Here is a 24,844-nt window from a genome sequence, read left to right as displayed (position 1 = left end):
TAAAACTGAAAATAAAAATCTTGTTTCTTCAATAAAATTACTGGATGAAAACATTAATAAGCGTTTCTCAAATTTCGAAAAGGATTTTAAAAAAGTAAAGAAAGAAAATTTAATTTTAAAAAAAGAGAATCAACAGTTAAAATTAGAACTGAAACATTGTAAAGTAAATTTAAATAATCTTATGAATTTGCACTACTCTAATAGAATTAAAATAAAAAATGTGCCGTTTAATGATAATGAGAACTTATTTGAAAAATTAAAAGTAATAAGCTCCGCCATTGGTGTTGAAATAGAGATGAATGATATTGATTACTTATTGAGGGCTAAAAAACATCTTTCTAACTTTAACCCGTCCATAATATTCAAATTCCTTAGAGTAAAAAAAAAAAATGAATTTTTTAAAGCATATAGAGTAAATAAACGTAAGTTATGGAGTGAATTATTTGATGTACCAGAACTCTCACCTCAAAAAATTCCAATTTATATAGAAGAGGATATGTGTAAAGAGACTTATGAACTATTCAAAAAATGTAAGCAATTACAGAAACAAGGAAAATTAAAGTATGTGTGGGTAAGAAATGGATTAATTCAAGTTAGAAAGCAGGAACAGGCTGATATTATTAATATCAGAGAGGATCAGGATTTGAAACTATTAATTAAAGATACTGATTTAGCGGAAGATGGAGCGTCTGTAATTTCTGAAGGCTCTGAAACTGATTGTACTGACAGATCTGATCTTAGTTCTTCTAAAAAACGTAAAATTACGAACATTAAAGCACGCACAATACCGGCATTTTTTGAACAAAGTACATCTTCTAAGGAGCCAAAAAACTATTAAACTCAATTCAAAATAATGATAATTTAATAAAGTTGGGAAAGAATAATTTGGAGGAAAAGAAGATCATTAAAACAATAAACTCTCAGTTAAATACAACAGATAATTTTAGCTTTCAGCAGGAAACCGTTTCTCAAGTACGAATTGCTTTCTGGAATATTAGGGGCTTTAAAACCATGTTCTGTATGAATTCTTCAGAATTATCTTCAATGTTAGATTGCCACATCCTATGTTTTGTAGAAACATGGATTTTGACTGAGGACTTCTGTCGACCAAAATTTTTTGAGGATTATGAGTGTGTAGTTAATAAAGCTATTAAAGTCTATAATAGAGGAAGAGCTAGCGGTGGACTAATGATCTTGGTTAAGAAAAATATCCTGCGATCTGATATAGAAATTCTATCATGCACTGAAAATTGGATTACTGTTCGTTTGAAAATTTTTGAAGAGATTATTGTGTTGTGTGTGAATTACTGGAGACCCGCACTCCTTGATGACGTCCTTTTGAACTCTTTTGCCTCTGAGCTTCATGATATATCAGTAATGTTTGGTTCAAATACTGTCATTGTTGGTGGCGACTTCAACGCCCGAATAGCAGCACTTAACTCCTTAAGCGATGAAGTCTTTCAAGGCTCGTTGATGTGTGGAACACGCTCTGTGCTTGATGATGTAGTGTCATCGAGGGGTGTTAAATTAGTGAATTTAATGGAAGAATATGGTTACTTCGTTTGTAATGGTCGTTCACTAAGTGATTCGCCAGGTAATTTTAGTTTTTTATCAGATCATGGATGCAGTACTATAGATCTTATTTGGTGCTCTCATAATAGTTTGCAATTCACTTGTGACTTTGAGATTAAGAATTTTTCAGATATTTCTGATCATTTTGGTGCATTGTTAAGTATTAATGTTAATAACCTTGATAATTTTTCCTTGGCTGATTTGGCCTCAGATTCGGTTGATAATGTTTATACTATTATTGATAGACAAAATTCTAAGCTGGTTATGTATAACTCAATTTTAGGAAATGATTTTTCTGTTTATTATAATAGTGAAATTCCTGATTTACTGTCTGATAATTTTAAAAGCGCTGTTTTAAACGCTATGAGTAACAGTAATATTATTGTAAAGTGTCATTTTAGAAAAAATAAAATCAAAAATCAACCTTGGTTCTCTTATGATTGTCTAATAAAGAAAAGAGAAACTTATAAATATTACAGAAAATATAGGAAGAATAAAAATTTGAACAATCTCTCAATTTATCTTAATTGTAAAAAGTCATATAGATTGCTCATTAGTCACTGTAAGTCTTCTTATTTTAATAATATTAGGGAATCACTCTGTAATATTAAAAACTCGTCAGAATTTTGGAAAACCATTAATAAATTTCGAAACCGAAGAAATATAAATTGTCCTATTTCAGTAGAACAATGGGAATTGTTTTACAGATCCCTTCTTCCGCCTAGGCCGATAATAGATAAAGATTCAAATTTTTTAACAGTTTTTAATCCAGATTTAGATTCAGATTTCACGTTAGAGGAGCTAATGGTTTGTGTAAAAAGTTTAAAAAATAACAAAGCACCAGGTTTGGATAGTGTGCCAAATGAGTGTTTTAAGTATTTAAATTGTCAGTGGTTACATTATTTGTTGAATCTTTTCAATGTTGTCTGGAAATATGAGACAATTCCTCAGGACTGGTTAAGAGTTAAACTGAAATTTTTGCACAAAAAAAATAATGTATCTGATCCGTATAATTATAGACCTATTTCCTTAGTCAATTCCATAACAAAGTTATTTACTAGTATTTTGTATAATAGACTTGTGCTGTGGGTGGAGAGCAAAGGGTTGATTCCCCAGGAACAGATGGGGTTTCGGAGAGGGAGGGGTTGTGGAGATGCGATATTCGCCTTGGCTGGAGCCATCAGCATAAATTTAAGATTAAAGAAAAGGCGTGTATTTGGAACATTTGTAGACTTAAAGCGTGCTTTCGATTCGGTTCCTCACTCTCAGTTGTGGAGTAAATTAAATGGTATTGGTCTTAATGGCAAGTTATTGAGAATAATAATGTCTATTTATAATGGCACGAATATTGTCATCTCGCAAGATAATTCCTCTTCTTCGGAGATCCCGTTTACCGAGGGAGTTTTACAGGGAGAAATTTTAAGCCCGCTACTGTTCGCCCTCTACATTAGCGATATTGTATGCTTCTTTAATAGTAATGGGTCTTCAGGTATTGATGTTGCTCCTAATAAAAGTCTGAACATGATCTTATACGCGGATGACATTGTTATGCTGTCTGGTACCAGAAATGATGCACAGTGTCAATTAGATTTGTTAGAAAAGTATTGTCAGATGTGGGGTTTAACTGTGAACGTTGATAAGACTGTTGTTCTTCCCTTCCAGAGAGGTACAAAAATGGGTGATATTAAACATTTATGTTATAAGTCATCTAAACTTAATTTTGTGAAAAAATTTACTTATTTGGGTGTCGTGTTTACAAGTTCCCTAAAATTTCGAGCTGCATGCGATGAGTTTATTAAGAAATTTAATGTAGCAAATTCAGTTGTGATAAATATTTTAAGAAAGTGCAAGTCTGATAAGTGGTCGACTAAAGTTGGTTTATTTGACTCACTAGCAGAGAGTGTCCTGCTTTATGTATCTGAGGTGTGGGCCTGTAACTACACCGATCTAATAGAAAGAGGCCAAATTAGATTTTTAAAATCTATCCTAGGTTTAACTCGAACAACTCCTGATTCCTATGTTCGTGTGGAGACAGGCAGAGTCCATAGTAGATGGAAATTATTTAAAAGAATGGTAAACTGGTATATTAAAATATTAAATATGAACTCAGATTGTTTACCTAAAATAGTTTATAATAGAATGGCAGCATTAGAGAAAATTAATCTTCTATTTAATTGGTACAACACATTTAAATTTTATTTAATTTCTATTGGTAAAGCAGAAGTGTTGAACATGCAAAGTAGTTCGCAAGTATTAAATATCAAAAATGGTCTCTGTGAATCTTTTAAAAACTCTCTAATTTGTAAAGATATTGAATTTGTTGTGAACTCTTCGTTTAATTTACATTTCCGTCTCTGCAGTTCGTTAACTTTTGGAGAGGAGTATTTATTAACTAATAGATGTCATGTTAATAAGATAAGAATTATTGCACAACTAAGATTATTCAATAAAAAATATCCCTCTCTATACCTTAACTTTAAAAATTATAAATTTTTTCCAGACAGAATATGTTCTCTTTGTTCGTTAAACCATAATGATAATATCTACCACTTTCTTTTTTATTGTTGCAAATTTAATAAAATTAGAGAAAAATATTTGGCTAAATATATGAATCCCTCTCCTGTAACTCAGGGAGAATATGTGTCTATGGAGACTTTGCTGTATAAAATTGATATTAGCAAAATTAATGACATATATTTATATATTTTAAAGGGATTGGAAGTTAGATCAATGAACCATATTAATATCTGAATTTGCCATTTTCAAAATTTGAATTGTAAAAGAAAGATGTATTTTTTTTTTTAATTTGTTATGGAGTCTATTTTATTTATTTTATTTTTATTTTTATTATTATTATTATTTTTATTTTGACTAGAACTATTATTTTTTGATAAGGATTGATATTTCAGTATTATTTAAATATTCTGTTTGAGAACTTAGATCTTTCTGTTCAGTTTCTTTTATGTTTCTATTTTTTATGAACTGTAATGTTTATTGCAATCACACCAACCCTTTGTATAAGTTAATTCTTGAAACAAATAAAAATATTATTATTATTATTACTAAAAATATCCTCAATCCTTTTTTCCGAAGCCAAGCCACCATGTACTTATTAGATTTGAAGAGGGATAGTTTCCCTTCAAGTTCCATTATTATAAGGCGGCTGCCCTTTCAGGCCATCCATCGTGGTGTAATGCTGCTTTATGGTATTCTGTCTGGTCAACTCTGGAAAGCGGAAAGGATTGGTGCACTTACCGCTGAACTAGTCAGTTGTCTATCTCCGTTTTTAGAATAGTAACGCATGAATTTGCTGCTCAAGTAGCCGCCAGCAGAATACCATAGACCTTGTCCACCACTCCATCCAATGTGCGCTTTTACAAAAAAATAGTGTAATTTATTTTTCCTAGAACTATAACTTTTTTTGTTGTCCAAAATTGTTCAATTGTGCCCCACTAGTGCTAGGTCACTGCAGCACCCTTACTTGAAGAAATTAACACCCGAGTTCTTTAGAGAAGTTCGGTCCAGCTATTACCATTCCCTGTGCCAAACATCTCATTCCTCTAATATCCCCCCAAAAAAGTTCACTTCAAAAGAAAGTAGAAACAGTCTTGGAAAGCACATCCCTACACTTGGCAATTACCCAAGCACTATGGGAAATCCTAAGAAATAGCAGAGAACCAGTTATGGATAACCACAGTCTGGTGTTCATTACCCCTTCGCAAGCCCTTCCAGGAAGAGTGTCTTCTTCTTCATCATATGATAGCTACCCAATCTCTCAAAGAAAGCTCTTGGGATAGAGAACAGCTGGCAGTCAGAGATAACCCAACAACCTCTCCAAATGTTCAAAGGATGGCTTCCTATGTGGTACAAACCATACAGTCCTTGACAGCCTGCATTTACGAGCAGTTGCCAAAGGTGCACCATAAGGTAGAGATTAGATTTCCACTCTGGTGATAATCATCATGAGTTTGTTCCCAATAGATTTTTTTTTTAATTTCTGGATCATTATTGCCAACCACACTAGATTAAATTTGACTGAAAATTGACTAAAACAGTCTTATCCAGCAAGATAAGTTTGGTTCCAGGAAGATTATGTTTGTCCAAACAGTTCCCGACAGACTCTTAAAAAAGGAAGAACCTAATGACATACGAACGTTTTTATATTCAGACTGTAGTCTGGACATAGCTCCATTTATCTACCGCTTTTAGCTAATTCATTGCAAACTTTAGTTCGAAAAAATTTAATAACTTTCATCATATTTTAAAACTGGAATGCGGAGTTACTGATAGTAAAGCACAGGAAGCGATAAGAGAAAGGGATCCAACTGCTGGTGAAAGTGGCTTTCAACAATAAATCACTATGGTCTGATTTTCTTTCATTTTTTGTCGTGTGTCCAGGTGGAGAGGTGGTTCCTCGACCCGTACCCCGAATGTCTTGCAAGGAATTGAGCATCTCGCCGCAGCCCAGCACAGAAATCCTTTCCAGGTCAGAGTTGTCAAGACCAGTCTGTCCGCCACGGCCCTGTCACCAGGCGCCACCACCACCCCCTCCACCACCACCACCACCACCGCTGCAGCAGCTGCCCAGACTTATAGACTTCGTGCCAAAGGACAGAACCGATGTGCTAGCTCCCAGCCCTATTCATCCTCCAGATAAGTAAGTACCCTCTAGAATACTATAAATATGAATGAGTAAAAAAAATAAAATGAAAAGAAACTGTCTTTATTCGCGGAAAAGATTTTAAAAGAATTTAAGGAAGTCCACCTGAGTATTAACTGTATCAACAATAAGTTTGAAGCCCTTACTTCTGCTTTTATAAACTGCAAAGAGCGGAGTGACCGTTTGAAAAACATCTCATCATTCTGAGAAAATAGAAGTTTTGAAACGCTGCTGAAAAAGAAAAATCTCATTTTCTTGAGAATTCAAGAAGCCCAAGTTGAAAGTAATCAAGTGCCTGAGGTAAGGTTCATCACTTTAATAAATTAAAAACAAAAACTTAATTAACACTTATTAAAAACAAAAACTTAATTAACACTTCTTTAGATGTCTCTAGTATAAAAAGACTTGATTAATCAAAAGGGCCTATGTGTTTAGAACTGATTAAAAAAAAAAAAGAAATATGAAATTTTGAAGAATTCTGGAGGCTTCAAAGGTACTAAAACAGGGATTTCCTTAAAAAGGTCCTAATTGTAGGAAAAAAAATGAAACTTTTTTATATGGATTCCAAAAATAAGGGATAAAAGCGGTAAAAAATGATGGTCGGAAGGGAAATTTTTCTGCCTCCGAAGTGGAAGCTATGCGGCCTACAGTTAACGTCAGGGAGGCTGGCAAGGGAAAAGGCTGTTCCAATAAGGAAAATGTCCACACAAAAAATCGATCATGCCCGCATCTGTTACCAATTCTAGTAATCCTCCTCCAAAGACTCCTCGCAGACGTTGCACCTTCCATAAAAGGACCAAAAATAGTTAAGGAATACCCAAGGTTACCGGACAGTTATACAAGGGTTGATCGACAAAAAGTGTACGAAAAAGCATTAAGTTGTAAAGTACCCAACTTTGACAATTTTTTATTTTTGATAAAAGTTAAAATTTCCTGATTTTCGTTAAAATACAGAACAAATTCTCCTACTTCTCTTTTTAATATTATTGGTGCCCATTAACAGAAACTTCAATGGCTAGAAAACCTAGAAAATAACTAAAAACAATTGTTCTTCTCCCTGGATCTGCGACTACTTGTGATCAATTACGATAATAAGCTTGACAAACAACTATTTTGTTGACTCACACCGACACTACTTTACCTGAGACATACTACAGCTTATCTCATCATTTCTCATTGTTTCCAGATCTGCAGCCGAAGGTAAGCCGAAAACAAAAGACGAAAGCTCCGATACGGCAGTGTGCCCAGGCAAAACAAACCCAGTAGGTAAGTCGTTATTTAATATGTTGTTATACAGTATGTACAAAGGGATTCACTGTTAATGAATCATTCACACAACTTTACTTCACTGTCCATGACTAGTGTGTTTCAAAGGTCTGTGTGTTTCTATTTCCTTTTTCAAGTGTTGGAATCGTGGTAGATTTTCAAAATTCAATTTATCACTGGGAATGCATGTTATGTACTCATTGCCACCGAGAGGACATTATGCATCTGTATGTAAAGATATATATTTTAGTGCCCCCATATTCGTGAAGTTTAAAATTAAGTAATAAATAAAAAAATCCTTTGATACAAAATTAACAACTTCAATTTTTTACCCTTAATAAAATGGATTGAATTTTTAATTTTAGAGAAACCAATAATATAAATACTTCAAAAATAGAATTCCTTCAAAAAAAAATGGACGAAGGAAATGAAAATGTAAGTTAAATTAAGTAGTGTATGTGATATAAGTTTTTCAAAAATGGGATATCAGTGAACACAGTTGAAGTCAAATTCTCCACACCAAAATAATTGATGGATGTAATCTGAAATCGATCAGGGATACCAAAACATGCATGCTATGACGATAAAATTAAAGAGGTGGAAGATATTTTTATCAGTTCACTCTTTAAAATAGACTTTACAATTGATATATAATTTCCTTATTTTGCATGTTCATTTTTTAATAATTTTTTATTGGGATGACGCCTCTCAATTACGACGCCCGTAGGTGGAGCCTCTAATGGACTCTCATGCGGCGATCCTATATGCTATAAGAACGGATTCAGTTTATTAAAACGAATCTGGCACAGGAACGAATTAGTTTAAATCTTTTTAAAAGAGGTATTGCAATCGTGCAGATTTTCTATTTTGTTTTCACCAGTATAATGTTACTTATTAAGAAAATATTTATTTTTCTTAAATGTTTTATTTCCATGTAGTTTTATTATGTATATATTTAATATAATTTTTTTATTTATTATCGTGCGTTCAGGCAATGCCTATTTTTCGAAACTGTTAACATACAATATTTATATGCGGTAAAATACAAATTCAGTAAATTAATGTTAATTACATTAAATTTATACAATTAAACTTCACAGTTTACTATTTATTGAAATTATCAGTAATTAAAATTTATACATAATGTAAATTTATGTATTAAGTGGGAGCTGCACTTTGCTCAACAAATATTTTGTATTTTAAAATGCCCAACACAAGCGTCTGTGACATCTAATAAATTCCAAATAATATTATAACTAGAAGTATGAATGGAACGTTGGGCATTTGCTGATTTGTGTACTTTTGGCGTTTAATCAACCCTTATACTTAACTTTTTAAACTGTAAGTTTTTGTTAAGGAGATTTTTGAACCTTTTGGATGGAATTTATTTTTGTTCCATGGTTGGAACAAATTTATATATCTAATGAGTTTTCTAAATATTCGGGTATCGGGAATAATTAGGCTGATTTAGGCCGGATGTAGAAGTTAAAAAATTTTTATCAATCCCTTGTGGATCAGGTTATCTAGTTGAGATCATTCTAATCTTACATACATTTGACATCAATTTAATAGATAAATCAAAGTAATTCATGAATATTTCTATAATTATCGTTATAATTTTAAAAATAATCGATAATGCGATCTTCCAAAATATTCCAAACCTTTAAAACCCTATTCTGGAAAGTTTTTATCTGGCTTACAGGTTTTCTTAACATTTTCGATAAGCAATACTTTTATACTTGGTGATGCTTTAATACTCGGTAACAAGTTAGTGGAAGGTAGAAGTAGAATGTAAGAGTATCAAGTTTGTGGGGAGAAGATGAAGAGTGAAAATAAGTTAGGAGGGAGTGGTACCAAGTGGTGGAAAGAAGATTCAGACTACGAGTATCATTATAGCGAAGTGGTACCAAAAGATGAAAATGCAAACTGAGAGAAAAGTTATGGGAGAGTGATGAAAAGTTAGTTGAAAGATGTAGGATGATAAAAGACTGTCATAAGTTATGGGGGAATGGTGACAAGTTGGTGGGAAGAAGATTGAGACTGGAAAATATTGTGGGATTAAGTAATGAATAATTACAACCCATTAAGAGGGATAATAGAAAGAAAATTGCGATTACAGTACCTTCCAATAAGAGCAATAAGATAAATTTTCATAACATTACTTCCTCTTTAGGGATGTAAGAGAAAACAAGCTGTGATCACAAAAAGTTCTTCTAAAGAGAGGAAAGAAAAATTATTTGCAATTCAAGTTCTTCTCCGTAAAAGGGCAAAGAGAATTTTAACTGCGAATACGGTCTGATTGCAATACTTCCCTTAGTAGGTGTAAGAGCAGGATGGCACTTAAATGTCACGCATTCTAAATTCTTCTTCTCGCCTAATTTGAACAAAGTCGTGCGAAGATTTACAGAGATATTATTAATAACCGTTTAAAAGAGGGCTTTATTTACGTGGGGCAAACTTCCCTCCTAAGTACGAGGCCCCTAAAAGCCCTATTTACTGTATCTAAAACTTCAAATTGAAAAACAATTCATTCATTAGAATCAGTTCATACATCGTTAATTTTACCGATGGCAGACCTTCCTTTTACTAGGAGTAAGAGCATGATAGCGCTTAAATGTTACATAGGGAAGCTTTAACCACCCCTACGTGCTAAATTTTATCAAAATCGGGTAAAGATTTACAGAGACGTTAGTATTAATTGTTTTGCGGGGGCGGACTCCTCTCCTAAAGAACCTCAGCGTCAAGAGCTCTAAAATGCAACTCTACATAAAATTTTGAACCAAATGACACTTCATTCTTGAAAATAGGTTTACGGGACGATAATTTTAAATTATTGTAGAACTTCCCCTTATTAGGTGTAAGAGCAGAACGTCGCTTTAATGTTACGTAGGGAAGCTCTAACGCTTTCATCCTTCCAAGTTTCATCGAAATCGGGCTAAGATTTACAGAGTTATTAGTAATAATAATTTTGGAAAGGGCCTTACATACATGGGGCTAACGCCTCTCCAATTCAATGTACATAAGCGTCGAGACCCCCAAAAGGAACATCTACATAAAATTCCGAATCGAATTTTTACAAAAAAGGTAACATGAAAAACAAAAACATTTTCTGAAAATGCCGTTTTTTTCCAATTTTTGGCAAGTTTTATCTCGAAATCTATCGGAATTTGGTTATTGCAGAAAATTAAGTTGTAAAGGAGGATTGGCCCTGTGTTTTAAGGAAAATTTGTGAATTTTGTCTTTTATAGAAAAAGTGAAAAAAATTGTCAAAGTTGGGTGTTATTCAACGTTATACTTTTCCGTGCAGTTTTTGCCGATCGACCCTTATTCTACTGACCTGCCGGACAGTTATAATATTTAATTTTATTTAAGTTATGTATAGTTGTATTTTATCCCATGTCATACCTTACGAACACACATACAAATGTATAATATATATACATGTGATTATATACATGTATATAAGACGGACGCAAGTCTGTTGTTAGAAAAGTATATACTCGTATTATACATATAACATATATGCGTGACACAAAATCTTTTGGACATAAGAAGCAAACCGAAAGTTCCATTTTATTGAAAGAATTTTCAATTTTTTAGAATTTTCTTAAAAAAAGCTGTTACGCTTTGTTTGGTCTTGGCACACATTTATATCTATAAATTTTGTTTGAAACACTTTTCTAGGACATTCTTGAGGAGTGTTGGAGAAAAACTTCCTTCTGATGTTCTCTCTTAAAACTTGTCCCAATTTCTCTTTATTTTACAAAGCATTTTCTCATTGTAACATATTCATTCTTACTCGCAGTGCATATTCAGTTCGATAGGTAGTAGAAGCTTTGCAAGTGAAAGTTAAATTTCTTTTGATAAATCTCATAATAAATCTGAATTAAATGGATGTAAACCTCAAAGCGATCAGAAAGACAAAAAAAAATCATGCAATGATGGATGAAGATCGGAATTCACCCGATTTTTGCAAGTAGTCTTATGTATTTGTAATTACTGTACCTTTACATTGCTCATCCAACCAGAATTAACCCTAGCCCGTCTAATTTTGGGAAGAGTTGCAGTTAGGAAGATAAAGCGCATCCAGGTAGTGTTCATTTTTTTTAATTTCTAATTATTATTTTACAGAATTTGGTTTAAGAAATTTTAAATTTTCTTTTTTATTTTAGTTTAATAATTTTTTAAGTGGGTGAATGTTCTTTAAAAACTTACATACGTATTAGCAAACTGTAGTGCATCACAATATGAATGACCTTGAATCTAGTGAATTTAATTTATTAAAAAACATGATATGAATAGTCGCAAGATGCGAATGAAATTTAAGAAATCAACATTACAATTACTGTTAACATTAAATAGCAATTTTAGTAAAATAATAAACTACAAATCTATAAAAGGAGACAATGATAGCTCAGAGAGAAGTTAAAAAGCAAGAAATTGAAGTTAAGTTTTTGACAGATAGGGAAGTGGAAAATAATATTTACTAAAGAACCAGAATACAGAAGCTAAAGAAAATTAGAGGATACTATTATTACGAGTATTACAGGACTGAAATTGGAAATAGAAGTTGACAGATTCGAGTATACAGGGTGATCCATTTAAAACGCACCAATCGCTAATAACTTTTTAGGAAAGCGGAATTTCGAAAAAACCCACGAAGTAAACTATATGTTTTTTTTTGGTCTAGTTTTCAAATTTTCCACTCTCGATGCAGTATCTTTATTTTTGGCGGAGTTACGGCCAAAAAACTGATCAAGATTACATAAGGACCACTGGTTTTGACAATGATTATGAAAACTACATAAAACATTGTGAGAAATGACGTTAACCCGGTTTCGATATCCCTAATATTAGTTGAGATATTTATGATCAAAGTTACAATTTTATCTATTCGTGAACGGTTTTCGATATTAATTTTCCACCAGAAATACACGTTTTGGGAGGTCCTCTCACTGCAAAAAATGCAATTGGTAACGCAAAGTAAAAAAATAATAATAATTGAAGATTTTAAAGAATGTAATGGTTGTGGGAGAATCAGGTTAAACTTGTTTTATCATCAAATAAAACCAATCATCACATCATTTTAATGCACCCAGTATGAAAGATTTCTTGACCTATGATTACGGTAAGAATATCTTGCCAGGGAGGAGCGGATGTCTGTCTAGTGGTCAAGAGCGTGGTTTTGTAAGTGGAAGATCCCCAGTTCGAATCCCGCGTATGCAGTCATTCTTATTACTTAAAAAATCATAATACTTTTTTTTAATAAAGTGTAGTCATACGCGGGATTCGAACTGGGGATCTCCTACTTACAAAACCACGCTCTTGACTACTAGACCAACAGTTTGCTAAGATATTCTTACCGTAATCATAGGTCAATACTGGGTGCATTAAAATGATGTGATGATTGCTTTTATTTGATGATAAAACAAATTTATCCTGATTCACCCACAACCATTACACTATACTACATGTTTTAAAATCTTCAATTATTATTATTTTTTTACTTTGCGTCACAAATAACATTTTTTGCAGTCAGAGGACCTCCCAAAACGTGTATTTCTGGTGGACAATTAATATCGAAAACCGTTCACGAATAGATAAAATTGTAACTTTGATCTTAAATATCTCAACTAATATTAGGGATATCGAAACCGGGTTAACGTCATTTTTCACAATGTTTTATGTAGTTTTCATAATCATTGTCAAAACCAGTGGTCCTTATGAAACCCCAATCGGGTTTTTAGCCGTAACTCCGCCAAAAATGAAGTTACAGCATCGGGGGTGGACAATTTTAAAACTAGACCAAAAAAAACATATAGTTTACTTCGTGGGTTTTCTCGAAATTCCGCTCTCCTAAAAAGTTATTAGCGATTGGTGCGTTTTAAATGGATCACCCTGTATATATATATATTTTTTTTTTCAAGTGGGCGAAATGGTCAGGTGGTAAATGATAATTAGTCCTTGCAAAATTATTATAGTATTTGTTTTATTTGTTTGACCGAAATGTTGACTTTAATTTAAACTGAAAATTTATCTTAAATAGAATCTCGATCTTTCTTTGCGTACTAAAAAAATCTTTCTTTAATGCTGCTCTCTTTAACACTTCATTTTCAAAAACAGTTTAGTATGTACAAACTATTTCATGTATATTTGTAAAAAATGTGAAAAATTGTATTTAGATTTCTCTGCTAAATTACAATTTTACAGAGAGTTCCTCCACTGAGAGGCACTTCCCTTCGTGTTCTGTGACTATTCCATGGGATATAAAATCATGGCATCAGTTATCTGGAGGAGTTTTGTTAACAGAAGTTTTATTGATATAAAGTTCAACTTCATATACAGCCTTCCCTAATAAAATACCTAAGCTACGCTACTGTTGATTTGCGTGATCAAAATATTTCAAACACGAAAAATCGCAGGAAGTTGGAACTAGTACTATTACGTTTGGCCCCGATCACTCACATTTTTTAGATTTCCTCGAAATTGGTTCCAGTTATTCTCTTAAAACGTATACACATTGTACACATGTTGCCCCAAAACTTTAATATGAAACATTTAAAAGTAGCAATTCTGAGGGAGGAAGGTCTGTATGCTTCCTTCTAATGTAAAATTTTAGTATAATGTATGGTCTAGTGCCTCAAATTTGGTAAAAGAAAGCTAAATCTGTTTCTGAAATTCCTAGTTTAAAGAAAATAAACCCGAAAGTACCAGTTTACCGAATGGATCTTTACTAAAGTTCGTATAACTACAATACATAGACATACAGATCTACAACTTTTATTTGAATAATTTGTCCAAGAAAATTCGTTCTGCTATATTCTGAGGACGAATGCACATAGTTTAATCTCCAAGCTGTGTGATGTGCATTCTTACCAGGATGTTATCTGTATGTTTGTGAGAATTGGATGGGTTTTAAAATTCGAAGTTTGAAAAATATATAAGGTTGAGCCTCGTGGCAGATAGTCAGAAAAAATCGTTTATCCTTTTCGCCAGATTTTTTTTTTTTTTTGGACATAATGGGTTTCAGAAGTGAAAATAAATCTCAGTGGCGAATAGTGAAACACTAGAGACATCTAGCGGTACGGTCTAGTAGTGCGTACTCGCAGTCTTGGTCGTTATGCTAGGAGACGAGGCTTGGCTGAAGAGGTTACACTTTAATAGGTTAGTCTAATGTACAGTCTAAGCTTGGGTAAAAGTGATAGGACTGCATTCGCGTATACGTGCTAGTACTCTTGACTGGTTTTTTTTTACGAGTTATATATGGTGGGGATGACAAGATGATGTAGAATCGTGGTCCATTACAGCATCCATTGTCAGTTAGCCATATGCAAGCGACTGGCGTACAGTGCACTATCATCCCAACCCAAACATGCCAAGGGAATTCAAATCCCACCCAAGGTAAGTTCATCTGACTCTTATCGAATATTTGTAGACTAGAGCTGGATCAATTAATATTGAAATACTTGCTGTCCAAAGCAATAATAGTATACTCACAGGAGTAGCAACTCGAATGTGATTTTACGTTCTGAAATGTCTCTTAATAGTAACAATAATTTCATTTGTACTGTAAAGATGATAAATTAAACATAATGAAGATGCGGAGTTAGCAACAATCGACATGATCGGTTTTATTTTATTTTTTTTTTTTTAAAGAACAAAAAAATTAAAATTAAACTGACACCGCTATATTTTGGCTGCTAAATTGTACCAAAAATTGCTGTAATGTTCACTCACACGACTTTCACTTGCCGCAATTTAGTAATTACGTTTCCTAGAATCTTCGAAATTGTACCGAAAGAGTTTTATAGTTGACTTCATTACTATTATAAGTGCCTATTAGCTTCCCTTTATATGTAATAAATTTATAATCAATCCCTTTGAATCACTCAAGGAACTGTCAGAAAAGCTAAACAAAAATCTCTGGTGTTACAATTCCGGTGTATTCTTTCCAACTCGAAATTTTATGCAATGCATATAATTAAAAAATATACAGGTGTTAGAATCGTGCAGAATACCAAATAAAACAGCTCTTCAGAGGAATGCTTCTCTCACTCTTGACGTAATATGAACCAACTCCCTTAAATTTTACTTCAGTTACAAATAGAAGTAATTGCTTACATACATGTGTATGCACTAAAAAAATAATTTTCTTTCAGTAAAAGCTCTAAATTGAAAATCAGCATCATACGAAACTTACACTTTTTCTCTTAACGCAATTTACACAGTTAATTTGTTTTGTTTTTAATTTAGATTCGCATCAGAAGATAGTTGACTTGGGTTGTTATTATGTTCATGGTAAAAAATAGTACTTTTTACTGCTCCTCCCAGAACACCTACTAAAACGAATTGCTGAGAAAAAGATTCAAACCAATTTGTATCGTTCGTTTTGTCAAAACTCAAATGAGGTTCTTTGGCGCTACCAAGAAAATTACAGAAAGCCGTTGCGTTTACACTTCCTATAGACTGATGTTATTTTGACTTTGCATTTAGATCTACATTTCATTCTCATCAGTCTTATACCGTACAATATACAGAAGCGGTCCTTATAAGAAAAGCTTAATATCATCTTATCTAAGAACCTGCTCAAACAAAATTTCCTGGAAAATTTGTTAAATATAAGTGATAGATCTGCATATACATAAAGTTTAAAGAAAAGTGGAATTACTTTCCGAAAAACTGCAGGAGTAAGAGAAATCTGGTGTGAACCCTCGCCGGACTTACTCTTACCGCAGTTTACATGAAACTTAAAATTTTTTCAAAAAGGGTAGTTGACTTTTCGGAATTTTTTGTTGTAATGAAACAATTTTTGAAAAACCAATCATAATTAAGCACTTCCGGTCAGAATTAAATTCATATTTAATCGGAACTTTTTGTCAGGTCCCGTGGGGGTAACACCAGGAATCTATTTTTTTATTTTATTTTTTTAATTATTAATTTTTAATGGTTTTTGAAGACAAGTATTGGATTGAAGGTGAAATAAATATAATGTATACATTATGAATCACTAGACTTATTTATTTTATTATTTTCGTGCCAATTTTGCCATCTCCTCCCTTCTGCAAATTTAAACATTTACGATTTGTCTTTTCCTTAATTAACATTTACTTCAGAAAAACCACGATAATCAACATACTTTCTGATCATAATCCACACACCAGTAAGAAATCAAGTTAGGATCAAAGTAGTTTTAGGTTCTGATATTTCGACAATATGAGCAAAGTCTTAGAATTATCTTATCGCTAAATTAGTTTTTTTTTTTTTTTATCATTCTTTAGTACTATAAACAATAATTTCTTTTATATTACATACAAACCTACATACTACAGTACCATTTTTAAAGTACTTAGTTTTCCAGAGTGATTTTAGGTTCTGAAACACCAGACCTAACAAGAATCTAGCTAAAAATACCTTAGAATTAGAATATATCAATTTGTTTTAACATATTTAGGTTTAGAATTATACATATAGAACTATGTAGGCTACTTAGTTCACCAAAATGATTTTAGATTCTGAAATTCCAGACTTAATGTTGGTGCTTGCCGGTTCTATAAACTTTTTAAAATTTGGGCAGTATGTGGGTCTCATTCTAAACTGAGTTACTGTTAGAGCTTATATTTTGCAAATCACTGTTTTGCAAAAAATATTGATTAATATTCCAGTTGGTGAATGTAATGCCTTGTACCTTGTTCATATAATTGGTGTGGGCCCGTGAGTGTTGCGGTCCAACTGCTATGTGGGCTGCAATACAATGCCACTTCTCCACTCATCTGCCTACTCTTATTGTTGTTTACTTTCTCTTACTCCACGTTAGAACAAGAATTGCAAATTTTCGATTTAGTGTTAACAACACAAAATATATCCGAGTTGAAGTAAGAACGCAAGATTCAGAATTTCATCTTTGTTAGAAAAAAAAAAACTGAAGAGTTTTATCGTACCTTTCCCTATCCATTAACTCATCTCTCTTATCTTCCAGAACTTGTAAACAAGAATGTACATTTACATCGGGATCGGTCTCCAATATCTTACTGAATATTTAGCACGGCTTTGTGAAGATACTACAAAGCACGGCCTTATTTTTTTTTGTGATTGCAACTCATGTATTTGTTTTTTTGTTTTATAATCGAAAGTAATTTATGGACAGTATAATATATAACCTTCCTACAACATACCCCTACCCAACCATCTTCCCTCACTACTGTCATACCCAAACCCGCCCTACCTTTCGATAAATTGCACAACTTATGGTATGTTGCTTTCTTCTAAACTACTGTACTGATTTTCTTCTTTGCCATAAAATGTTTATTGGCAATTAAAAATAAAAATAATTACTTTAAATTTTTTTTTTTTTTTTTTTTTTTTTTTTTTTTTTTTTTTTTTGTCCATAACCCAGACAACGGTAACACCTGTCTACTACAGTGTAGTAATAATAATAATAATAATAATAATAATAATAATAATAATAATAATAATAATAATAATAATAAGGGAAGGGATTAGCTATGAGGTTAGCATACTGGACTCCCACGCGGAGGTCCCGGGTTCGAATCCAGCAGCTGACCCTTAGATTTTCTCTTCCTAGGAGCTTCTTACAGCTCACTGTCCGGTGATGGACAGTGTTGTCTGTAACGAGAGAACACTGTCCGGAGGCCGGCAGTGCACTGGAAAAAGCTCCGGGCGCTAATGACCTCAGCTGTTGATGCGCCAAAAAAAAAAAAAAAAAAAAAAAAAAAAAAAAATTACTTTAAATAATTTAATTACTCAAACTATTAATTCGTTCTAAAATTAATGTAAACACACAAAATCTTGTATAAAGTGATACATGTGAAATGTTTTAAGTATGAAATTCCTAACAGTGCGTTTTCAGTCTCAGTATTGTAAGACTAAAGGTAGTCAATCTGGACCCTAACGCCCACTAAATTGAATATTTCATGGTGTTCATTAGGGTTTTTGACCGATTTCGATATGGTGGAAACAAAACCTATAGCTGAATAAAGAAACGTCTGCGTTATGTCCAAATATGTAGAAAATTATGTTTAATTTGTTTAAAACTTTGCGTTCCTTATATCTTGTAGGACAGGCTTTAGTGTTTTAATCATATTTTCACCGAACAGAGAAACCGTTTGAATATTTCGTTAGATAAAGGGTTAGTTTCTCAAGAAAATTAAAGCATGTATACAATTTTTAGTTTCGCAGCATCAGCCTCAAATTTCATTAATAATTAAAGAGACTTGATAGTTTTTGTATTTAATTTTCTTGTTCCTCAATTTAATTCGCTTCCGCATTAGTAGGCGATGTATTGGTGGAAATACAACATCAAATCGAAGTTTTCTTTGCATTCAACCATGCATAAGTGGACCAATAAATTGACCAATAAATAACTAAATATTTTCACCAAAACTCCCCTAAAAAATTACAAGAACTTAATAGTAGCGCTAAATTAAGTTAATTAAGGTGTTAAGGAAAGTTTTAAATCACTATCACTAATAATGATAACAAAGTGGGCGTTAGGTATACCATTTTTACAGACAATACAGTGATATAAGTGCCTACAGTGTGCGTAGCTACTTCAATAAGTATCACATACGATAGATACAAAGCAGCACAAGTTGGCCGATAGGCTCTTTTGGGGCTTTCCTGCCGAAATATAGAAATGGTACAATAAACGTCACGTATTGTGGGGACGGTTTTTTAATGACTTTTTGCCAGGTGTTACTATCTGCCTATTTCTCTCTTAACCTTTACGGACTGTAATCTTTTCTTCTTCGTGTGTGCTCACTTCATTTTTGTTTATTTTTACCTTCCCCCTTCTTTCTTTTATATTTTTGTTTTCTACGTCTATTATTTTATCTTTTTCTTGTTTCAAAATTTCCCACTATTGTATAAGAGAGCGATCAGTGTGTGAGAAGGATAGCTATTAAAAATGTAGAAATTGATAACAGTAAATAGTAAGAATTATTCGGGATGCTTTCTTGTGAATTATTAGTGATGTTTACTACTGTCAGATTGAAACTTGAACTGTGCTAATGAGCTTTGCACTATTGCCGATTTTCTACACAAATATAATTTTGCATCCGCCAGCAAGATGGATAGCGTTTATCATTTTTCAAGGAGAAATGAATGTAAGGTAGTTGCAGTTAATTCTGATGTGTAGACGTTGCTGATGTTTATGAAATTGGAGGGTAAAAAATTATTAGGTGTTTCACTTTTATTTAAAACTATTTTGGGGGAATGTTTTTTTGTGGGAGTTGAATTCAGAAAGATGTGAAAACTGGTGCTGGGGTGACATTTCAGTTCACGTACAGTTCCACCCATTGAATGAATTCTCATGCAAAAGTTATATCATTGAACTGTAACTTAAATGTTGCAAGTTAATTGTACGGAGTCTGCTTGAAAATTTCAGTTTCAGTGAGTTTCAGCACAAGAGAATATATGGTTGCTCGCTTGATGTCTGTGAATGGAATAGATCGCTGGCCACTCGTCAGGGTTATTGTACGACCAGACCGGTTATCTAGCCTGTGGCTGCATTGTACCAAGCTTGCTGCAGTTGTGACTGTACACTCCTCCTCCTCTTACTGCCATTACTTCAGGCCATGCTTCTAACGCACTTTACTAATTAGGATGTATACAAAAATTTGGCGGAAAATGCAGCGACTTTCTCTGATTGTAATTAATAAATTTTTTATAAAATTGTATCCTTCATATCATGTTGCATAATTAACGTGAATGTTAATATTGTCCCTTCATGCAGGGAAGTAAATCACTTGTCTCTCACGACACCCTTTAAACCAGTTTGTAACAAGAAGTGTCATAAATGAAAGAGGCTATAAATATAAGAGGCTAATAACACTAGCCAAAAAAAGGGAAGGGATTAGCTATGCGGTTAGCGTATTGGATTCCCACGCAGAGGTCCCGGGTTCGAATCCAGCTACTGACCCTTACATTTTCTCTTCCTAGGAACTTCTTACAGTTCACTGTCCGATGATGGGCAGTGTTGTCTGTAACGATAGAACACTGTCCGGAGGCCGGAGTGCTCAGAAAAAAGCTCCGGGTGCCAATAACCTTAGATGTTGACGCGCCTTAAATCATTTAAAAAAAAAACTAGCCAAGTTAATGCTTGAGTCTTCTCGAGAAATGAATAGAACCAAAAAATTTTCGATTTACTGGACGGCGATTGTACAAATCATAACGTAAGCTAGTGAAAAGTGGACGCTGTAAAAAAAGCAAGGAGCCAACTCCAAACTATAAAAATTAATTTCTTCTTAAATTAAGGGGAAAAAAGTAATCGAATTTTCTAAACAGCTTTGATTTTAGTAAAGTGAAACAAAAATCCATTGAATAAAGCGGCATTTCCGGTTTTTCTATTTTTATAAGGCCTCCTAGAAGTACTCAAAAGAAATATCAAATTTGAAAAATCAGATTTTTTGTTTTTGAGTTGAGTTGATCGCAGACAGACAGACATACACAACAGATTAATTTTTAAAGTTATTTTTCGTGTTTTGTGGACCTCAAAACGAGTATTTCTGATGAAAAACACAAATCGGAAATAATCCTTGTTACGAGAAGTAAGAGGAAGTGAAAGTTATGTTGTGCGTTTTATCTGAATCCATGAAGAATTTTCTGATGCTCCTCTAATTAGGGCCTATTATTTCTCTATGACCGGTTATTTAGCTTGGTTCATGCTAAGTAAAACTCCACACCCACACCTCCTTCACAGTTTAAATTGAAGAAGTTGAAGGCACTGGTACTTCTTTTACACCCACCCTAAACTTCAAGCATTATTAATTTTTTTTATTTATATTTTCAGAAAGTCGGGAAAAAAACAAACTGCTGACCAACTACTATTCAGGTGGCGTTTGCGAGCCACAACAGTTGCGTCCGTCTCCAGAAGGACGGGAACTCATGGAAGACATGGTCACCTCTCAACCACCAGTGACTGTACAGAACATACGAACCAAATCTGGTTCATGCAACGATGAACGATCGGAGAAGAGTGTACGAGACAAGATAGCAATGTTCTCTGAACAGATGATTGCCACTCAAACTACCTCAACAAATCCTCAGAACGGGCGTAAGGTGAGTTATCCTCAAAAAACCTCTTAGATAGTTAATCTTACGTTTTTAACAACTGCACTGGCTTCACTACGCACTAGAGGGCCTACAGAGCAATTCGCGTCTTGTAGTCAAAAGATGCAAGGCTGCTATTTTATGTTGTGATTTTCTTTAAAAAAAGAAAAAGACGTATTGCTGCTTCAGTATGTTAGAAATCGTCAGTAATTGTTCAATTTATTAAGAGTCAGACTTTTTGAAAGTGTTTAATCAAGACGAGATATCGACCAAAAAATTTCAGGAAACTACTAAGTACGGAGTTCATGTTTCAGTTTTTAAAGTAAAATTAAGAATTAGTATAAATACGCTACTTTCCCGTTTTTTAAGTTTCTTTGGCGTCTGAGGTCACTGGCAAATGGAGCACAGCTTCTAAATAGCACTAAAGAAGATATCGAAGGGCCAAGAGCTACGTTCGTACCCGAGATTTCTGTGAGGGAACTAATAGGCTACTGAATAATCCCTTCCTTTTCTCATGATTCAATTTACTCATAACTTATTACTAATAATTGGTTGAATTCAATATTATAAATGTTTATTTTTATGGTTAATCATTTTTTCCGGGAAAAAAAACATGAAAAGCTTCAAAAGAAAAATGAAATTTCCGTGAAATGGCCCTTCTGGTTAGCTTATTTTGTTCAGATTGGTCAGTAACTTGTTCATGATTGGAACAACTCTTACAACACGCAATGTGAATACTTTCTTACTTTCACTTACTATCTATAAACGGTAAGTTTGCGATCTTATAAATTTTCGATTTCGAGTTTTCACCGGAAATATCAGTTTCAAGCTCCATAAGTCAAAAAAGTGGTTTTTATTAATGAATCTGTAGGTGTGTGACAGTCTGTCTGTGGTCAGTGCATGTGGTGAGCGTAAACCAGAATGCGCTAGGAGTTAGGGTCCATACCGAAGTTTTACCAAAATCATTTCAGAATAAAATAGTAAATAATTAAACTTAGATATAATGTTACCGCACCAAGAAATAATATGTGTACCACACAATAAACTTGATAAAAAGCTATGATGATTAGTTTTTTTCTACCGCCAGAGATCATATTCTAAACTAATTATTCACCATAGTGTAACGAAGTGATCTTGGCGCCGACTCATGGGAGGGGATGGAGCCTATGGTTTGTTGAGGGGCCGCTGGGAGGGGCTAACAAAAGTCCAGACTTGACCTCAGCCATACAGAAAGGCCTAGATTGTTCTGGAAGTTTTTGGCAAAGTCTAGAACGTTCCACCACTGTATAAAAACCAAGTGAGCGGCCCCAGTCAGTCAGTCAGTGTTTACGGAGTTCCTCAGAGTTAGCTAGCGAGTGGGGTTAGTCAGCTGAGTGGAGTTAGCCGGTTAGTCAGTGAGTAAGCAGTTAGTAATTGAGTTGAGTTGAGTTTCGCTAGTGCGGTCGGTCGTTGAACAGTTGTTATTGTGTACGAGGTGTGTTCAAAAAGTAACGGGAATTTTCGTTTTTTGAAAAAAATATTTATTTATTCATCTACATTAATATTGTCGCCTTCAAAGTAGTCCCCTTCGCATACAATACACTTGTGCCAGCGCTTTTTCCAATCCTCGAAACACTTCTGAAACTCGATCTTTGTGATAGCTTTCAGCGATTCGCTTTTAATGTCATCTATGCTTGTAAAACGACGGCCTTTTAATGTTCTCTTTATGTTTGGAAATAGAAAAAAGTCACATGGAGCCATGTCTGGCGAATATGGAGGCTGGGGCATCGTTAAAGTTTTGTTTTTGGCCAAAAATTCACGAACAAGCAATGAAGTGTGAGCAGGTGAATTATCGTGGTGCAAAATCCATGAATTGTTTTGCCACAAATCCGGGCGTTTTTTTCGGATTGCTTCACGCAAACGGCGTTGAACTTGTAGGTTGTACTCCTTATTGATTGTTTGACCTTGTGGCAAGAATTCATGATGCACTATGCCATTAAAATCGAAGAACACAGTGAGCATAACCTTCACATTCGACCGCACTTGTCGAGCCTTTTGCGGTCTTGGCGATCCAGAATGCCTCCACTGGGACGATTGAGCCTTAGTTTCGACATCATATCCGTAAACCCATGTTTCGTCACCTGTTATAACACGTTTCAGTAGATCCGCATCGTTGTCGACTTCATTGAGTGACTCATGAGCAACTTCCATTCTCCGCTGTTTTTGTTCGAAATTCAACAATTTTGGAACAAATTTTGCTGCCACACGTTTCATACCCAAAAACATCCGAAAAAATTTCATGGCATGAGCCAATTGATATGGCAACATCATCAGCGACTTCTCTGATTGTGATTCGGCGATCGTTCATAACCATTTCTTTCACTTTTTTCACGTTTTCATCGGTTGTTGATGTGCTTGGACGTCCAGGTCGTTCGTCATCTTCAACGTTTTCGCGGCCATCTTGAAAACGCTTATACCACTCGTAAATCCTTGTTTTACTCATAGCAGACTCACCATATGCCTTTATTAACATTTCACACACTTTATTACACTTTATTTCATTTTTTACGCAAAATTTAATACAAATTCTTTGATCCATTTTTTTAACAAACAAAAATCGCCAAGCTCGAAAAACACGTCTAACCTTAACGGCTGCCACTTAAGAAGTAAACAATGAATATTACTGAAAATTTTATCGTACTTCAGGGGCATGTGTACCAACATAATAAAAAAAAAAATTTTACAATCAGACTCTCCAAACCCGCGAAATTTAAAAATTCCCGTTACTTTTTGAACACACCTCGTATTTATGTAGTAAGTGCGTAACAGTAAACTGTTGTGACCGTAGAGAATAGTAAATGTAGTGAATAGTAATAGCGCTAGTAAATGTTAATAATGTTAGTAATGTTACTGTGTTAATAAATCAGGTTTGTTACAAGTTTAGCGAGTTTTATTCTTGAGATTCCACATCTCATATTACGAACTCTCTTATTTAATAACTAGTGGCAATCACTAGTTGTAGTTGAAGTTTTTCAAATAAATAGAGAAAGAAAAAGGAAATACTTTACAATAGATTTTGTGTGTGTGAGTGAGTGTAGTGTTTTTGATTACCGCTTATCTATATTCAAGGTTACAAGGTGTAATGAGTGAGTTTTAGGTGTCTGGCTACTAGATAATCAGGTTCCATAATAATTATTTTATCTAATTTTTTTCTTACTCATCGTTAGCTTTCGTATTAGTTTTTAAAAAATATATTTTTTATTATTGGAAGTAATATTTTATTTTGTTCCAGTTACATAA

At 33.6% G+C, this 24,844-nt stretch overlaps 1 protein-coding gene across 8 annotated transcripts in view; it reads left to right on the top strand.

The window, feature by feature from the left end:
- Positions 1–24,844, top strand: part of LOC141459150 (uncharacterized) — a 66,686-nt gene that overhangs the window by 29,746 nt on the left and 12,096 nt on the right. For all 8 annotated transcript variants that reach the window (XM_074137832.1, XM_074137836.1, XM_074137837.1 and 5 more), the window contains exons 7-9: positions 5,971–6,229; positions 7,419–7,498; positions 21,306–21,574. In XM_074137832.1, the coding sequence (XP_073993933.1) occupies positions 5,971–6,229; positions 7,419–7,498; positions 21,306–21,574 (608 nt within the window). The remainder of the gene's footprint in view (positions 1–5,970; positions 6,230–7,418; positions 7,499–21,305; positions 21,575–24,844) is intronic.

The sequence above is a fragment of the Rhodnius prolixus genome, unplaced genomic scaffold (assembly GCF_049639745.1).
Source record: "Rhodnius prolixus isolate KJV_2025 unplaced genomic scaffold, Rpr scaffold_11, whole genome shotgun sequence".
Lineage (NCBI taxonomy): Eukaryota > Metazoa > Arthropoda > Insecta > Hemiptera > Reduviidae > Rhodnius > Rhodnius prolixus.
Note: the sequence above shows the minus strand (reverse complement) of the source record. Positions and strands in the feature narration are given on the sequence as shown.